Source organism: Thrips palmi, unplaced genomic scaffold (assembly GCF_012932325.1).
Source record: "Thrips palmi isolate BJ-2018 unplaced genomic scaffold, TpBJ-2018v1 HiC_scaffold_16, whole genome shotgun sequence".
NCBI classification, from domain to species: domain Eukaryota; kingdom Metazoa; phylum Arthropoda; class Insecta; order Thysanoptera; family Thripidae; genus Thrips; species Thrips palmi.
In genome coordinates, this window is record NW_023144625.1 from 6,292,670 (window position 1) to 6,311,938 (window position 19,269).

At 47.4% G+C, this 19,269-nt stretch overlaps 2 protein-coding genes across 6 annotated transcripts; one reads left to right on the forward strand and one right to left on the reverse strand.

Annotated features, from left to right (window-relative positions):
• The first annotated feature begins 148 nt into the window (after window positions 1-148).
• Window positions 149-6,376, forward strand: LOC117642577 (ataxin-2). Of its 3 annotated transcripts, none has more exons than XM_034380877.1 (12): window positions 149-651; window positions 1,505-1,607; window positions 1,696-1,903; window positions 2,008-2,132; window positions 2,216-2,340; window positions 2,414-3,276; window positions 3,351-3,674; window positions 3,757-4,121; window positions 4,208-4,391; window positions 4,487-4,614; window positions 4,719-5,253; window positions 5,340-5,419. In XM_034380877.1, the coding sequence occupies exons 1-12, from the start codon at window positions 614-616 to the stop codon at window positions 5,384-5,386; spliced, it is 3,045 nt and encodes a 1,014-aa protein (XP_034236768.1). In that variant the 5' UTR covers window positions 149-613; the 3' UTR covers window positions 5,387-5,419. The 3 variants fall into 3 exon arrangements, with proteins under 3 accessions (XP_034236768.1, XP_034236767.1, XP_034236769.1); XM_034380876.1 differs by having other exon boundaries at window positions 614-651; window positions 4,208-4,397; window positions 5,340-6,376; XM_034380878.1 differs by lacking the exon at window positions 149-651 and adding an exon at window positions 748-861 and having other exon boundaries at window positions 4,208-4,397.
• A 602-nt stretch (window positions 6,377-6,978) lies between these two features.
• LOC117642576 lies at window positions 6,979-19,256 on the reverse strand. 3 transcript variants are annotated; one of them, XM_034380874.1, is made up of 13 exons: window positions 19,102-19,256; window positions 13,048-13,167; window positions 12,731-12,967; window positions 11,794-12,625; window positions 11,254-11,358; window positions 10,940-10,977; window positions 10,782-10,856; window positions 10,537-10,709; window positions 10,288-10,463; window positions 9,839-10,203; window positions 9,515-9,756; window positions 8,570-9,426; window positions 6,979-8,483 (listed from the first exon to the last, which is right to left on the reverse strand). In XM_034380874.1, the coding sequence occupies exons 1-13, from the start codon at window positions 19,192-19,194 to the stop codon at window positions 8,407-8,409; spliced, it is 3,390 nt and encodes a 1,129-aa protein (XP_034236765.1). In that variant the 5' UTR covers window positions 19,195-19,256; the 3' UTR covers window positions 6,979-8,406. The 3 variants fall into 3 exon arrangements, with proteins under 3 accessions (XP_034236765.1, XP_034236764.1, XP_034236766.1); XM_034380873.1 differs by lacking the exon at window positions 19,102-19,256 and adding an exon at window positions 18,730-19,091; XM_034380875.1 differs by lacking the exons at window positions 11,254-11,358; window positions 19,102-19,256 and adding an exon at window positions 18,730-19,091.
• Between the last annotated feature and the right edge of the window lie 13 nt (window positions 19,257-19,269).

Sequence of the window (19,269 nt, forward strand, 5' to 3'; positions counted from 1 at the left end):
GTGTGTATAATTTGAAAGTTTATCCCGCAAATACATTGGACCATCATTTTCAAGATATACAGTTTTTAATTTTCAAAATACATATCTATTGTGAACAAAAGGAGTGACGATAAAATCGAATGATGGGAAAGAACGTACCCCATAAACATTAACTCACTTGGAGTTTGGACAAAAAGTAGGGCGATGCATAGAGTTCAATTCTCTATTTTAGCGATACAACTGTCTTTTCTTTCCTGCGCAACTGTAATAAATATTTGTTAAAGAACCATTAGCACAGGGCATGCGTGGATGACAATGGTTTTATTTGTAAAATGACTGACAGCCACTCATCGATTACGTCACGAGTACTGTGTTCTTGCGCAGAGCTAGCACACAACTGCCCATCGAGGCAAAGTCTGTGCCTAAAAAGTTGACGAAATCTTTATTTAAAAGCTCCGTTTTTTATAATATTTTTGTGCTGGCAGTGAAATTACCACAATCAGCAAGTGGTAAAGACTCATTTTATTGTAGCCAAGAGTTACTTTACTTCGAGCCTGTCATAAAATCTGCCAAAATTCCGGTCCCTACAAGAAAACGCGAAGGCGCCTATCCCGGCAGAAACGAGGACGGTAAAATGAACAACAAACGGAAAAGTCGTCCGAACACAGGAAGGTAATTTGTGAATCTTGCATTTTTGTCCAACATTCTTTCATATTTCTATTGTATCCCCTTCACACTGTTTTCACACACACTCGTGTCACGCGTGTGCCAAGTTGTGTACGTTGACCCTTGCCTAGCTGCTATTGCTAATGTGGCCTAAATGAAAAGACGTCTGTGTCATTTCCCGGTTTCCTGAGAAATTGGGGTCTCTCCTTTGCCTGGGTACTTAGTTTTCCAAATATGCGTTCAGTTTGTCAATTTCCACCTTCTTAGCTGTAAACGTAATTAATTTTGTTTTGTCTGTAATGTACGTCATCGCAGCCAAATGTTTTGTCAATTGTCGGTGGTCTTCCACTATCTAGCGAAATTTCGAGCCGTTGTACACGCGAAAATTAAAATTTACATTCACTTCGGAATTTGGCCATTCTTGCTTTGTTTTCTCGCCCTCAGAGCTGTGTTCAAGGCCTTGAATGTGGAAAGTTACTTCTCTAGTTCCACCATTCTTCTCCCATTTTATCTCTTGGTTCATTATTCAATTAAGACATATATTTGCCAATGGTGTGCACCCATTTTTTTTTCTTTTTCATCAATGGTCCTGATGCATTAAATCATGTTTGTTACCATGTCCCATAGAGGTTATGTGGCCTTAGCTTGCTTGTCTGCATCTTGCCACCATTTCAAGATAGTTTTTTTCTTCTTCCAGTCAATGTTGTCTTCATTTGAAGTATATTAGTGTTTCCAAATTGAGACCTTATACCCATTAAATCTTGCCCTGTTCGATTCCAGATTTTCAACGCATGGAATTTGTATAGCTAACGGTAGTTAATTTGTATTACTTAATTTTTTGTTCTAACTATTTTTTAAGGTCTACAAGGGCTCGACCGGAACGAACTATTGTTGCCGATGGCATTTACAATAATGCCAATTTTATGCATGCAATAACTTGTCATATTGGCAATACTGCACAGGTAAAGAGAATTGGCTTACTTCAGTTTTTTGTTGCTTTTTTTTTTAAATCTCCCTACTTCTTATGTGTGTCATTTTTATGTTCTTCAGATTCAAACCCAAAACGGTTTAGTTCATGAGGGTGTGTTGCGAACATTTTCTTCTAATTTTGATATAGTTTTGGAACTGGCACATCCAGTTGATCCAGATGATAGCTCAAAAATAAGGCCAGAAAGTGTTGTTGAAAAGCTTATATTTAAACCTAAGGACATTGTAGCTATTGAAGTGAAAGATGTAGATTTGGAGTATGCAACAAGAGGTATGACTCCTTTGTTAAATCTAATCCCACTAATTTTTTTTGTCATTTTACCCTTTGTATAGCTTTTTTGTTCATTGGTGTATTATGAAATTGGTTTCTTTCAGACACATTCCAGACAGACACTGCCATCAGTAAATTTAATGGTCAGATTACTGAGAGAGAACTTGAGCCCTGGGAAGGGCCTAGTATGAATGGGGATGATCTGTCTCTTGAAATCAGTGGAGATGCTGTAAGTCATCAATATAATGTTGTTGTTTTTTTTTTTTTTTTTGTGAAATTACTAATATTGAGGAAATATTGTTGTGTTAACAGAATGGCTGGGATGCTCATGATATGTTCCGAAAAAATGAACAGATATATGGAGTTACTACAAGTTTTGATCAGAATTTAGCAGGCTATACAATACCATTACAGAAATCCGACAGTAAAGAGTACAGGTAAATAACTTGTATGGTCAGAGTTGTTGAAGCAGTTCATATATGTTGTCTTAACTGATCATTTCCATTTTAGAGAAATAGAAGCTAAAGCTGCACAGCTTGCAAATGAAATAGAAAATAATCCTAATTACAAGGCTCGCATTGACCTTGAAAATGGTGATGAAGAAGAAAGGTTTGCTGCAGTATCACGCCCTGGAGAAGGATCCTCAAGTCCCAACACGGAGGGAAAATATGTGCCCCCTGCCAAACGAAAGAATCCTCAAAGCGGAAAACTGTCTCGTCCTGCACAGTCCCCTCAAGACAGAGAAAGAGACAGAGAACGCGACAGGGATCGTGATGAGCGCAGGGACCGGGACGAGAGGAGAGACAGAGAGGACCGGAGGGACCGAGACCGGAGGGACGGGGACGATCGCCGAATGGGGCAGGGGCCCTCCGGGCCAGAAGCAGCCCAGGCCAGGCCTGTCAATCCTCAGGGTCCTCCTCAGGGCCCTCCCAGCGGCCAAGTGCTGCAGGGAGCTCCATCTCAAGTTCCACCCGGGCCTCAGGGTCCGCCCATGCCTCTGGTGCAGGCAGTGCCCCAGGTGCAGCAAGTTGCACAGGTGCAGCAGGTTCCTCAAGTGTCACAAGTTCCTCAAGGACCCCCCGGACAGATCCAGGCTGTACCCCAAGGACCTAAACAGTATGCCCCTTATCATCATTCGCCTCACTACCCTCCTCCAGGCTCAGTGGTGCAGTATGCGCAGGGTAGCCCTGCTGTAGTAGCTTATGGACAACCTGCATATCCGGGTCAAGTGCCTCAGCGTGTAGATAGTGTTTATCCTATGACGCCTTCACCTCAAGGCGGCTATCCAGGTCAACCTCCTTTGCCTCAAAGGGAGCACAAGGTCAATGGAATGGAAGCCAGAGGTCAGAGGCCCCCTATATCCGGTCGTGGAGGTGAGTTTTTATTCCTTAGATTTGCCTTGGAGTTTTGCATCTTTTGTCCACTTCTTGACATTCTCTCTTGGCAGGCCCAAACCGTGGATACCATCCCGACATGGGGCAGAACCCGCGCTACGCGGGCCCTCCTGGCCAGGGTGGCGATGGCCAGATGGTGGGTGGAGACGGCAAGCCGCCTCATGGGCATCCCCACATGGGAGGTGGAGGTCCGGGCGGCCCTGGCGGTCCTCAACCCTCTCGTACCCCACCGTCGCAAGGCCAGGCCAAAGAACACAGGGAACACCATCGGGATCATCACCGCGAGCCCCGGGAAGGGAGCAAGCCACGCGAGCCAAGGGACAGAGACCCATCTGAGAAGCAGGGGACTGAACCGCAGGGCTCAAGAAAAGGGAGAGGTAAGAACAGTGCTGCTTTAGTTTGCTTATGATGGCTGGCTCTTGGTTTTTGCAAGTGCTGACTTGTGTTATCTTGTTTAAGGTCGCGATGAACAAGTTTCTGAACTGAAGAAGTTTGGTTCTGACTTTAAACTGGGAGAATCTGAGGAGGTTAAAAACAAAGTGTCTCAAGGTGGTACGTCTCCTGTAGCACCAAATCAAGTGCAGCCCCAACAGACTACTCCTCAATCACAGGTCTCGACAACAATCCCTGTCAACACTCCTACACCTACAACTCCTCAGCCTCAACCAGCTGGTACTCCCACTGAAGCTGATAGGACCACACCCAAAAGTGGAAAGGACAGTGGACCTGATGTTGAAAAGCTGTCATCCACATTAAAGAAATCAACTCTAAATCCTAATGCTAAGGAATTTGTTTATAATCCCAATGCTAAGCCATTCACACCGGTAAGGAGCATGAATGATGTTTTTATGGTCTGAAGTAGGATCTAAAGCACTACTGACAATGCCTTGTTTTATATTATTATTTGCAGCGTTCTCCAAGCACTCCCACATCAAGCCGGCCCCACACCCCTCAGACTCCCAGCTATCCACAGCCTGTTGTAACACAGCAGCCTGGTCAGCAAGGGCCACCCATTCCCCCTATGGCCATGCCTGCTTATGTTGTTACTAATAACCAACAGCAGTTCAGCTCCTCAAATCCCCGCAATCGCTTTGGTAAAAGTATGTGTTTGCTTCTGCAAACTTTACATTGGATTTTCTAACCGTCCTCCAGTAACTCTGAGTACTTATTCCTTATTTTTATCTTCTAGTGCCAATGACAATGCCTCATCGGCCCGACATTGCCCAAGTGGCTAACGTGACTGGAACACCACTTCTGGCTCCCGCTCCCATGCATGGACACTTCTCCATGCCCTACTCACCTCAGCCCTACCAACCGGTATGTCTTATTGTGATCCACTGACTTGATTTGTGCGTGCCTGCCCTTGACTCTATTCTATACCTGTGTTGTACTGACGACGCCATGTCCCCTCTCTGGTGCAGCAAATGGTGCGGATGGTGGCTCAGCAGGTGCCCATCAATGCCATTCCTCAGTACCACCACGACTCACCGGGCGCCCCGCACGGCCACCAGCAGCCCCCCATCGCTGTGCACCCCCAACACCCGCACGCGCACACCCACACTCCCCACTCGGCCCACCAGCACGCCCACCAGCAGCTCCAGTACATCCCCCAGCCCCACCACACGCCGCACGCACACTCGCCACATACACACACGCACCCCGCCGCGCACGGTGCGCACGGCGCGCACCCCCACCACGGCCCGCCCCCGCAGCAGGGGGGAGTGTCCGGCGGCGTGCAGCCGTCGGGGCAGCCTCAGCCCCAATCCCACCCCCCTTCCCCCGCGGCGCCGCCCCCGAACGCCTACCCCCCACCCTCGCACCACCCTCACCCCCAGCACCCCTCGCATCACACCATCCCCTTCATGTGCATCCCTGGGCAGCAGATGGCCCCCCAACATCCCCACGCACACCCTCAAATGGTACCTCAATATTTACATCCTCAACAACAACACCCAGGTAACTGATATTTTTAAATCAAATTTTTGAGTTTGTAAAGTGTATTTTGTCAAGTGCCACCCTTAATTTCGTCCGTATGTTAACAGGCAATCAACAACCTCAACATGTGATGCTATTGCCACATAGCCAATGATAATGTGTGGTACTTGTAGAAAACAAAAATGTAATAACTTATGAGTAATTTAAAGCAAAGTTCATAAATGCATGAGAACAAGGTCTTTGGAAGGTTGCATTTTCATCAACCAGCCTGCTCATTAGTTCAATTGAACTTGTCAGCCTTCACTCCTACTCCTAGCAGTTGTTTTAGTCTTGTTAATGTTAGGGGTAAGAGTGATTGGTCCGAGCCGAGGTGGCACAAACTAAAATCATCCCCGCCCCCCTTTTTAAAAAAAGTTTCGGTTTTCCCTTCAAGTTGATTATGAATTGTTGCTGGAACTTGAGGAATGCTTACTGTTGCAAAATTTACTTTCCACTTAAACAGTCTCGTGAGTTAAACATAGGTTTTACAAGGGAAATATGGATATAAGTTTCTTGTAACTTCCAGTTTCTTTTCATTTGGTTTTTAAATTTTGTCAACCCATTGTGATTCATGAAGACTTTTTTTTCCTCTCCTTTTGAAATTTTGAAATTGTTTAATTCTGCAAAGCAAGACTTGTGGAATTGTACTTGTGGCATGTGAGAAAGTATGTTAACTTGTGCAGGATGGAGGTATAGCAATGTGGACCATGAATAACCTGTGCCTGACCTTTGCCTAAGATCCCTAGTTACAGTGAGTAATTGTGTAGGGCATGTTCTGTTTATGCCCCTTCCTTTTGTATTACTGTTAACTCAGTTAGAGGCATTTACTCTGCTGTCTTGGAATATTAAGCACTTTTCCTCATTCCATGTTTTTCCCATAAACATACTGTGGAGAAATGGCTTATAAATGTTTACTCCAGGAGTAACATGGTATGGTTCCTAATCGATGTTGGTTATTTCTTTCCATAACCAGTTCTTGGCAAGCATTGTTTTATAAATGACCTACTATGTTGTCACTCATTACCTCATGACCGTAAGATTGTTATGCTGCCTCAGAATTGTACTCTTTCAAATTTAGTTGAATACACAAAATTTTTTGCCACAATGCCTTATTTTATTGTGTTACACCACTCTTTTATCTCAACCCTGTGAATTGGGTCTTCAGACTGGATACTGTCTCAGCTTGAACCATGACAGGAAATTTACAAGGGTAAATAAAGATAAATGCTAGATTTTTCACTTTTTTTTAATAATTTACAACAGTGCTGTTACATTTCGTACAGTTTGCATATTTTGCCAGAGTGAAGATGGTATGCCATAAAACGCATACCTGCGGGCTATGCTCACATGTTGATGACGGTTGGAATACAAATTTGAGCAAAGAATTCCTACCAGTCATAACATGGATTGCATGAGATGGTAAAATAAACCTTCAATTTTGAGAGGTGGGCAGTCAGTTACTGGCACCTTTTAAGCTTTCAACATTGACTGGTAATTAAATAATATATAGCATTGTTTCTTCATTTTTTTTTCTTCAAATATTCTATTTCAATGATCTAAGTCTAGCTAGTTTACCCCAATTTTCAGTAATATTGGGCATTTAGGGCACCATGATCACAAAGGGATCCTGGCAAGTACGAGTGAAGGTCAGTGTTCATAAGATGACCTTCACTAACAGCATTCAGACTAGGTACTCAATCAATCTTATTAACATTTGATCAGCTTTTATTTTTATGCGTTTTGTTTTTCAATACATAATACAGATTTCGCTTTTAAAAAATTCGACACATCATGCATTTAGCAAGTACCACCTACCGACTTCAAGTTCATTCACTCACTCAGTACACTCATAACACACATACGAACTTGGCAATTCAACAGACACAGATTGGGGGAAAAAATTGGGGACAAAATATAAAGAAAGTATTTCTTTGGTTCACTATTTTTCCTCCCATAATTCATACCTTTGATAGCGAAAGGTGACATTTCAATATCCTTGAAATATGATTTGATGTAAAAGGAAAGATACAATATGATTTACAAATGTCAACATAACCAAAGCAAACAATCATGAGTGGAGGTAAAGCAAACCAACCTCCACTTACACGTTCAATCTTTTAATCTTTTTATCTTTTTGTTCATATCAAAAGTTAGACATGAATTTCTTAGTTTTAATGATAAGCAGTCACATAAACAACATAAAATCACTTAACAAGATGATTTAGTTAATGCATCCCACAGCTCAAAATGAAATTTAAATGTTTTTCTAAAAAACAGCAGACACCATTAAGGGTAAAATTTTAACAAAGACACCAAGGAAATAATCTTATAGCAGTTCCTCATCACGCACTGACCAAACCCCAAAAATGACACTTGGTTGTTTCATCACAGAAACAGAAGTAAAGACTGACATGTACAACAAAACAACAGAATCAAGTTCTGTTCTTAACAATACAAAGAAACAAGGGGAGCAACATTTGACTTAATAGCTCAGAGGTCTCTGCTTGGTGCAAAGAATAATCCTTTGAACTTTGGCATAGCACCAACTGCTCAAACAGACAAACAAAAGAGCCAATGGAGAGGCAACCATTCATATTGTCTGTTAGGGCAGTTAAGTCGCCTGCCAGTGTTCCTTAGTGATTACACATGAAATTAGAGTCTTCTTCAATCATGACAAACAATTCATGATAAGAAAGCATTCGACAGCAAACAGCATTAGCACACACCTATACATCATATTCCTCAGACATTTGATTAATTCCCAGAGGAACGGATGAATAACATTGCTGCATTCAAAGAAAGAGTGATAGGTGCCATGTTAGGCTCAATGCAGGCAAAATTAGTACATTCAAGGCATGCACATACAACAAAGGTCACTTGACACCTCTACAGGAGACACCGGGTACGAAATTTGACAAGGTGAGGTGCCACGGGACTCTTGCAAGGCTGGGGCAGGCCACTTGCTAACCTTTTTTTGCAGCAGCACAGCCATTAAAATATATATTTAAAAAAGAACAACAAAAACAAAGAGCAGAGTTCCTCCAGCCACTCAAATTGTCCAAAAAATTTCATGTTTGTACACAATATACTTAAAACAAAACAAACTCAACGTTAACAGAGAGGGCACCCCTTCCATTACTGGCCATTGTAGAATTGAACTCTACCCCTAGCTCCAGCCTCTCGTGGCAGCTCTTTAATGACATCTTCCCAAGCTGCAACAAAAATTCACATATTTATTAGTATCGTATCATCAGAGATTTTTTTTAAAAAAAGCACACAAAGAGTAATGGCAACCAACCTCTTCCAACAAATGCCACTATCTTGTCCAGATTGATATTGGCTACAGAAGTCATTGAAGGTTCCACATTCACAGAAGCCGTAGATTCAAGTCTAATATCAGCTTCATCATCAGAGCTCAAAACACAGGAACCGGATAAGAGCATCTCATTGATTTCAAAACCAAATGTGAGTTCAGGGTCACCATCAACAGGGGTCTCAGTTTCAGCCTCATCTAGAATGATCACAGCAGGCCGGTCCAGTGCACTACTCCGTGCATTATCACGAACACTATCAAAGGCAGCTGGGGATGCTGCTCTTTTAGCAGAGTCCTCAACATCCACACAATTGGCCATTGTTACACCAGGTGATATGGCTGGTGATGATCGAGATGCTTGAGATATGAAAGTCTGTACACATGGTGTCACCGATTGTGGAGGAAATGTCTGTGGGGTTTTACCACTCTCACACAAAGGTGGATAACTAAGATCTGACAACAAATTTCCTACAGAAGAACAGTCTGTTGGTTCACTCTCCAGTTGGGACACTGTATTTGTCATAGCATCCCGTTTAGTTGAGCTACTAATGGTGGAGGAAGACACAGCAGGAACAGCCACAGCAAAGCACTGCTCTCCCTCTTCATGACTAGCTGGAAGCGGTGTGGCAGTGTGGAGCGTAACATTGGCTGTCCACAGTGGTGTAGCAGGGGGTCTTGCTTGCCCAACTGAAGGCCACTTGTTAGCGAGACCTTGAGTTTGACCGTCTGCCAAGATGGGCGTCTGAGAACCAGCAGCAGGCACAAACGGACAAGCCTGGGGCGGAGACATTGCCGAGGCCATTCGTGCTATATCTGCATATGATACTTGAGGTGTAGATCCACTGAAACAGTATGTCACAACCCATATAACTCTGAGCACCTTTGAAAAACCACAATTTTTTTCAAGGCATTGAAAGTAAAATAACTAACCTGGAATTCGAAGATTTATCAAGAGCCGGGCGTGGCGTAGTAGAAGCTGGCAAAGAATGGACACTGTCCAAATCAGAGCTATCAGCACTCTTGTCACTGGGTGGCATGCTTGAAGTGGATTTTCTGCGTTGATGTTGACTATGTTCTGGAGACTCAGATCGATATGGCGCAGAGCGGTATTGGTAAAGAAGATGCCCTTCACCATCATCCATGGTGGCACTTCTTCTAGAATGAGCTTCTCTCTAGATAAACAAAAGGATTCATAGTCGTACCTTAGGAATAAGACTTATTTTTGTTAGTAGCTACTCATCAAAATGTACATACATGATAATTATTGCTTTGCGTGCTATGATGGCTCCTTTCGTTTCTACCAATTGAAGACGAGCGCCCAGGTTTTTTCTTACGTTGCTTCTTTGTAACAACATGAAACTCAGATGGATCACCAATGATTTCACCACCTTGAACTAATGTGTTGACAACAGTATCTACAGGGTTAGATGGGGGAGGTGTAACTCTATGGGTACTCGACGACTCTCTTTGTTTTCGGTTACTACTGGACCTCGTACTCCCAGTGCCCTTATCAGAGACTGAACAATTGGACCCAGTAGACCGCACACTCTTTTGGCGGGATTCACGAGTAATAACAACTTCATCCAGGGTAGACTGTTTCTTCAATTGCTTCTCCGTTCCTAGAAAAAACATAACAATCAAGGTTGAGGGGAATTTTATAGAATTCTGAAGGTTGATACTTCATTACAGAAAAGACAAATTACCTTTAACTGAAGAATTATCTGAAGAGGTCAGGTCCGAGAGTTTTGTGCAAGAGATTTCCTCTAAGCTGTTAGACTTCTTAAGTTTAGGTTTATCACCAGACTTCCGCTTATCAAGCTTGACTTTAGTACCACCAGCCTCACTACGCTTGCCATTACTACTACTGTTGCGTTGTTTACTGCAACAAAGTTCAATAACATGCATTCAAGAAGAAAAGTGAACTCAATCAAAATTTTTGACAGCGCACTTACCTATCCTTTAAATTTACAGGTCCATTGGTATTCCGAGTGTTCTTCCCACTAATTGATGACTTGTCAGTACAGTTGGAAGGGGACTCAATAAAAAGCACCAATTCATTAATGTCTTGAGTACCACCTCTGTGTCCAGGAATCTTTTCGGACAGCACATAATTGTTATTGTCAGTCTGAAAAAGGCAAGAAGATAAGAAACAAAGACACATTTAAATGACTCATCATATGTTGAAGCTACAAGATACCTTGTTTTTGCGTGTTTTGTATTTGCGCTCAGAACCAGTGCCCTGCAATGCATTTCCATTTTCATCAAAACTCTTCTGCAAATGCAAATCAAAAGTGATAAATACCAAGAGACATAAGCCATTGAAAAGTGCAAATTCATAACAACACTGTAACAAACCTTGTCAGTATCCTTAGATAAGAAAGCAGAATCTGAAACTAGATAACAGAAAATCAATTAGGACCCATTAATCTTGGCACTTGTAATCTAAAACTGGTCATTCAGAATAAGATTTAACTTCAAATGGGAAAATAAGGAGACTGAAAGTAGTCGCAAACAATCAAAAATTAAACAAGCCATAAGATGAATTATGGGAAAACATGTGAATGATTATAACAACACATTATATAAAATTTACTTCCAACCTCTCTGGTAGATTGAACCACCACCACCATAAGACCCACAATTTTTCTAGCAAAACAGCAGAAACTCACCCCAAACATGCAAATTTTTATCCAAGGTGGGAACTTGGTACTGATGAATTAATGCTCTGGGGCGTGTTGGAGCAGCTTCCGAAGTGCTTCGCACTGAGTCCCCAGCTGTGCAATGTGCCAGGCGCATGACAAGGGAAGAACACATCAGTAAATAAGAGAAAAAGAAAACAAAAGGCGGAAAGACAAACAAAGTGACGTGACAAACAAAGAGACTAAAAGAAAGAAATAATATTGAAGCTGGGTTAGCAGAAGTTACAGCACTCAACAAGCAAAATCAATTTAAGTCCTAAGACACACACTGAATAACTAGGGAATGCCATTAGTTCAATGCCAAGACCAGCTGCAGGTATTTCACAAAATTAATTATTGAGTAAACATTAATCTGATAAATCTTGAGTATTTTAAAGTTGAAAATGTTATTTTAAAAGTAAGCAAATTTGATTCAGTTGCAATCTTCATTAATGACAGAAGAAGCTTGGTACCTAAGTATTAGGGCACATTAAAGTTTAAGATAAGATATCAGAATGATCTAACCCTTACCCGCAAAATTTGCAGTTGGAAAAAGCTTCAAAGGGGGCACGATGTGTTCTCCATTGCTCCTTTGAGACTTCCTAAGAAACTGTATTGTCTGGTCCACTTCATGTTCGTTTGGTCTTGATGTTGGATACTTTGATATTTCAGAGGTCCTTTCTATAGGAGTCATCTCTGTACCATCCATGTCTTCATCTTTGCGAGGCTCTGATTTCAACCATCGGTCTGGTCCAGACCGGACAGTGCCATTCATGCCGACTCCCAAAATGGACGTTCCGTTAAGTTGAGACTGAATGTCATCAACCACAGAGTGATCAGCGGAGCTCCTGTCTACATTGTTCTGGGGTCTCAGATGGAAAGTAGCAAAGTCTGAGAGATCAATTAAGTTTTCATTTTCAAACTTGTTATTGGCTAGGCGACTAATATCAGCTTCTTTGTGTAAGTCTTCCATTGAACAGATTTCATCACTGGTACTCTCAGGAAATATAGCATCTGAGGAGTGCCCCAATTTCTTTAATTCTCTTCGTTTGCTGCCCGACCCGCGGGATACTACCGTCTCAATGTCATCTAGAGAGTCAGTGGCTCGTTTGCCTGAGTGGCTTGGTCTGTAACCAGACAGATCCTCAGCAGTCCTAGCACAGCTAGCACTTGCAAGCTTGTAAGAATAGCTGTTCCCAGTCACAACATCATCTGGTGGAGTAGGATGATCACGCTTCTTCAGTGAGGAACTTGTACTAACATCATCATGACTTCGGAGGGCAGCTGCAGTATAGAAGTCAGCATTTACATTACAAGGCAGGGAGCCGCCTTCCCTTTGCCGAGCACTGACACTCACTTGCGGCTGCAATAAGGACACAATTAGAGTAAGACAGAGTTCAAGACACGAGCCAAGAGCAAATTTGGTAGTAAATACACCCAAGAATGCAACAAAGACAAATAAACTCACTTGAGGATTTCTTCGGCCACCCCGCTTCCTGTTGGTGGAACCAACATGAATGTCCAAATCGGAATTTAAGGCATGGACCAGATTCTGTAAAGAGCCTCCTCGAGAATTCCTTTCGGACACATCGCCTTTCCGAGAAGGTCCTCTACGATAACGTCCACTATTTCCCCCAAGACTGCTTATACCTCGTTGTCCGCCAGAGTGCTCTCTTTCATCAGCTTCAGCTTTAGCCAGGAGCTCCTGCAGATGTAGATGAGGAAAATTGATATCAAAGGAATACAATTTATTTCTCAAATATACTTAATTTAAGTGCAGCTCACCTTGAAGAGGTCACTTTTGTTATCACGATCTTTTGGGTTTTTGTAAGCAATAGCCTCATTCAGAAGATCTTGTAGACCTCGGTCATCTAGAGCAGCAACACCTGCATCTTTGTCATCTACCTGAAAGACAAAAAGAAAAAACACACATACACAATTGCCCAATGAAGAAATACAACACATGCAACAAATGATAACACTGGTCAACTCAATACATTTACAGTTGAGTCATTTGAAGTAAAAGAAACATCTCTCAAAACATATTCAGGCACATTACAACCAGAGGCATTGTTAAGCAAGTGCAAACAACCACAAATGGGTACCCTACACCCTTTGTAAGGATGGTTCAGTTAAATGATGACAAGCCTCTGAAGCTGCATAGGACATACTGGCAGTCATAAAGGGAAACATTGATCAAACAGTAAAATTTTCTTTGTTACAATTCCTCAAAAGGTTGTCAGAAATTACAACATGATCTATTTGGTGAAAGGACAAACATGCAGGAGGGAATGTGCTTTGTCATGGCCAATCTAAATAAACCCAAGTCTGGCAGACTGGGAAGCCTAAAAACAGTCTCGAATTAAAGTAGAGACTTGATTTCATCACAAGTGTAAAAGGCCAATATCAAGAAACATCTACACACCCACTAGGACGAATGAAATGCAGCACACTCGATGGAGGTCTCACAAGAGTGTGCAACATGATGGAATTCACTCCCCATAACCTCAAAACAAATGGCTAGACAATAGAAGGACACTCAACAGGAGCCCACTTCGAGCTAGAACCCTCTTTCCTGACAAGGTACGCCGCAACCCAATCTCAACCTATCGCCACAGGCGCAAATCTCACTAGGTGAACCTGAAACAAAGGATCAAAAGCGCGAACGCAAGTGAGGATTCATTCAAACAAAGTGGGCCGAAGAGAGCCTCGCTGCGCCCTCCACCGCACAACAGCGAACAGCCACACCACCCGGTCGACTACACGAACGGGAACGGGGAACGAGACGGCACCTTGGTGATAATCCCGCGGACGCCAGCCTCCAGACAACCGGCCAGCACTCCAAGACAACTTAATGTTGGCGTGTTATGTAAGGTTAGGGTGGTGCACGGGCCTGTAAGTGTAGGCACCGAAGGACGACGGCACCAGCGCCAGCGACGCACACTCTCCGCACTGGATTGAAAACCGAGGCCCAATCCACGTCCAAGCGCAACCGTGCCAGCCAAAAGGCCTCAATTTTAGCCCGAACTCTCGTACCGAGCGACCTGGTCGGAAAACACTGCGTCACCACAGCGCACGGCACGGAGACGGAGCCACAGTCGACTACTGAGACCGTAGACCGTACACCGTACCGCGGCGACCTCGCTCCTCCTCTCTCCCCGCCTCGCCTCTCCGCGACTCGCACCGCACCACACCGAGTGACACCGCACCGTCGGGGCCGCTAGGGCCGCCAGTCTGAAGGGCCAAGGGCGCCAAGGGCCTCGGCAGGGCCGAGCACAGCGCCTGCAGGGTGCAGTGCAGGCACTGCAGGGCCCTTGGGCCTAAGGGCCCACGGTACCTGGCACAGGAACTCGGAAAAGCCTCACTGCGATGATGCCTCCGCCACTAGAGCATTCCGCCCCGGCCCGGCCGATGGCAGCGCTACGTACCAGGGGCGCCGGCCAAAATGCCAAGAGGGGGAGAAAACAGGTCATGGATCCCCAAGTGCACCCCAAATGTAAACAAGCACACGCGACAAATCCACCGCACGCGAGGGGCGACGACGGGCGGCCGCCAGCGTGCTCCGAGCCGAAGGCGCGGGACTTCCCTTGGCGACGGACGCCAAGTCACACCGGGTCGAGCCTGTCCCTGTCGTACCCCGCCGCCGGGCGCACCCTGCACTCTGCACCCCGCGGCACGGCGGGCACGGCGCCCTCCGCAAGTGTACCTACATCGGCGCCATCACCAAGGACCACCCGCGCACTCCTACTAATTGCGGACTGCACACTCATTCGGAGAGTCCTCGGTGCTGTCTCTCTCGCACTCGTGGGGCGCCCCCAGTGGGACAGTGCTGCCAAAACGTACGAAAACGGCTCTCGGAATCAGTCTGCAGCCCAGTCCGGCTAGTCAGGCGCCCCGTCAGTGACGCGTCAGTGACGCGTCAGTGACGGGCCGTCACACAAATCGGCCGCCCCTTCCACGAGCGTCGAGCAGCTCCCCTGTGACGCTGCGACACGGTCATGCGCGCCATACGGGGCTGATTCCGAGAGTCGTCTTCGTCACCCTGTCTCTCTCGCACTCAGGGGGCGTGCCCTGTAGGTGCGAGAGGGGCAGAGCGACAAAACCGACTCTCGGAATCAGTCTGCTGGGGGAGGGGCTCCCTCCTTATCCGCGGGGTCCGCGGGCCGAGTGAGTCATACCCGTACGAGTTAGTTATCTCGTCTCGCTCGTCCCGGGACTGGCGAGACTGGCGTACCCCATAACAGGAAAGGGAAAACGGCGATGGAGGGGGTCGGGGCGGGTCGGGGACGGGCAGGGCAGGACGCCCCCTCCCCTTTCCCCCTGGCGCCACCATCATGCCGCGCCGCCTTCCCCTGCCCTGGAGCCTCCCTCTAGAGCGACCCTCGCCTCGTGCCTCTCGTGCCGCGCTGCAGCCTCATTGACAGACAGGCTAAAACAAAGGCAGCCGAGCGATTCGGAACATCGAATTCGACGCTCTGTCGCACTCGTGGGGCATTCCACACAGGTGCGAGAGAGACAGCGACAAAACGCTGATGCGGAATGAATCTGTCCTGCAGGGCGAACCTGCAGCAGCACGCGGGGCACGGTGTCGCCGCGCGCGCCGCGGCACAGGCACAGGCCGGCACGGGATGGCGGTAGCTGCACTTCTCATCAGCTGCCGATTGGCCGTGCGACTCACGTCCAGGCCGGCAGGCCCCACTCTGGGTCAAGGAGCAGTCGCTACGCCCCGCCAGCCCCGCCACGGCGACGAACAGCAGCCGGTGCGCCGCCGTGGGCCGCGTCCGCGGACACGCGCCGCGGCTAGAGCCACGCAAGGAGACGGACAGGCGTCTCATTCCGAACACTGCCTCGTCGCTCTGTCTCTCTCGCACCCCTACGGACCGCCCCATGAGTGCGAGAGGGACAGAGCGACGAAAGCAGTGCTCGGAATCAGACGGCTGGCGGCCGGGAGCGAGCGAGACGGCGATGTGGTTCGGACGCGTCCGGGGCACGCGATGCGCCTAGCGTGCCGCTGCAGCCACCTGCTTCGCCTGCTTCTCGGCCAGTCTTGGACAGTCTCGGACTGCACGCCGCGGGCTGGCTGCAGGCTGGCTGCAGGCTGGCGGCCCCACCTGGCCAACCTGGCCGCGTCTCCCATTGCATACGAATGAGAGCGACACGGCGGCGCCCCGCCGGTCGGACACTGTCGGACAGGCCGACTGGAGTCTGGAGAAGGCGCACATGGCCGTCGTCCTGGCCGGCCAAGCCTCCGCGCCGCGCCTCTCTGTCACACTCATGACGCTCATTAGGTCGCGGGACAGCACCGGCACGGCACTGGGACAGCCGACGGGAGGCGAGGGGAGTCGCCAGGGCCTAGAAGCCTGCGAGGCCGCCGAGGTCACGCGTTCGAGTACCGCGCGGCCCAGCCGGCCCAGCCGGCCCAGCAGTACAACGTGTACACGCCAAGCCAAGCCCATGGGAGCGAGGCTAGAGGACACTCCGGACGCTGAGCGCGTGGTGCGGGGCGGGGCGGGGCAAGGCAGGTGTGTCCGGTGCGGCTGGCCGCTCCGCCCCACGCAGAGCCATACAGCCATGGGCTGCCATGGGCCGCCATGGGCTGCCATGCGCCGCCATGCGCACGGCAGCGCACGGCCCAGGCAGGGCTGCCTCCCGCTGCCGCCGCCGCTGCTTGCTGCTGCTCCATGGCTGAAACAGGTGTGCCAGTGTGCCATGCGGCCCCGCGCGTTGCAACACCCTGCCATGACGGGCCCATGACAAAGCCCAGGGCATCCATGAAAAGCGGCATGCGTGCTCACGAGGTGTTTCAACCAAGTAGATTGAGATTGAATCCCCCTCTACACGACGAGCCTGAAGGTAGGCAGCCCATCGAGCCCACGGGACTCGAAAGGGGCCTGCCCCCTTCTTGGCTGCTGCACTGCAAGCTAGGCGCCGCGAACGCGCCTGTGCACCGCCGTTTACATTTGGTGGCTTTCCAGGGGCGGCAGCGAGCCTTGCGACCAAAAGTCGGTGAACGCGGCTTGGGACGTGCTCGCCGTGCAAACTGATGTGGGACTCGCACGGATCGGTGGTGATCGGGTCGCTGTCTGTCAAGTGTCAAGCAATCCTCACCAGACCCAAAAACCTTCTGCCTTTCGCGAGGGGTTCAAAGGGAGACCCGCCGACCGGAACAGCGTCGAGGGGAGGGGGAAGTACCGACAGAGCTTCAAGTCAGAAAGGAGACATTCGCAGAGAACAGGCAAGGTATGCATCAGAACCTGACTTTCGGCCTCGACAATTTTTTACGGCCGGCGCTAGCTGCGCTGCATACGTTAATGCTGACGCTGCAGAGGGCAGAATTTTGTTTCGCGAGCCAAGCAGAGCGAGCAGAGCAAGCAAAGCTCGAGGCCCGGCCGCAGGGCCGCAGCTGTCAGCAGGCCAGGTGCAGAAAAATTAGAGGTGGATTGGGAGTGGAGGGGGCGGGGGTAGCAGAAACGCCATTTGCGGGAGTACTTGGCCTTTGTCAGGGGAGGTACCTGCCGGTATGATTGCCTAGGGCCCAGGCTGATGCAATGTCCCAGAGATTTTGTTAAATTAACAAGAAAAATGAAAGCAAATCACTGTTGAGGAACTCGCGGAATCAGCACATTTCATACAACATACAATAACAGTTCACCTTCCATATTCATTCACTTAGAGGGGAAAAAATGTCTCAGAATGAGCACTGGCAATTATTGTCTTGTATTGTGAAAGAGTTCGGATGCATGGAAGCTCAAAACAAAAAGTAATAACATTCAGAACTCAAGTATCGCAGTAAAGGGCTAAATCTAGCAGAAGAAAAAAATTCTAAAAAAAAAAAAATTCCAAACAAAAGCAAGAAATTCAACAAAAAAAATGACAGAACTCCAGACAAATATCAGGAGGGAAATCATGCCGATGCACACGATAAAAAAAATGACGCAGGGTTCAGCCCGCAGAAAATGAATGCAAGTCGCTTGGAACAGCGACGCGTGCATTAATTCATTCTGTAATGAATGGCCAAGGTGGGCTGAACAGTCACCTAACCTGATCACGGACTAGGCACCCCAACCCCAACCTGGGCCCCGGAATGAACGAAACGCGGTGGAAGCCCCTTTAGCATGGGGATTCGAAATCACGGGAGCCAGTGGCTACGCTTCGTCTAGGAACGAGAGAGAACAGAAATTCGTTGAAAGCCAAGGCACACGAAATAAGCGGAGAGAAGTTGATCGATGCGCAATGCGCTGTCAACGACGCTCCCCGACAGAAAGGAGCTCCATGCATTGCAAGCACAAGGCACACCAGCGTGGAAAACAAGCTTCACCATGCCAGGAGCTACTTCAACTAATTTCAGTCAAAACTCGGGTAAACAAGTGAGCTAGGCTGGGTGCAATGGGTGGAAAGGGGTTTGAGCCTAGAGCGACACAGAATGCGACAACAGGCTGAAGCGACGTAACTCGAGGGAAAACTTACAGGCTTGCAAGCCCCGCTGGCTTCAGCACAATCTTTCTCGCTCTTCATCCCAACTGCAGGTGTTTCGCATGGCTTTTCCGCCGCGGAGGCCGTCTTGTCTGGAGCTTTTGGCTCAGTCTCGGGCTCCGGCCATGGGGCCATCTTGAAATTCGCGTTGCCCACACACCTCGCACCGACAGTGCAAACTACATGTCTTACACCACACGTTCATAATCCATCAGAATGAAAAATGGGGCAACATAGCCTCAGCTTCGATGGTTATCCCTCAAGCTTGAAAGAACACTATCACTGCATAAGTTGTATAGTTTTGAGAGCGACAAGCCGTAGAAATCGTTACAAAAAATATTGCACGGTACGGAGCCTGCTACGTACCGAAAACATCTCCATAGTGTTTATTTTCTCGAAGTTGACTGGCAACGCATGGCGATTTGATGGGGCGTTGAACGACTCACACTCACATGTCATTTGTGGCAACACTCTTTGAGGTGGTGAAAAAGACGACAAAATGTCACGGTATTTTTGTTAGCGACTGAACACAAA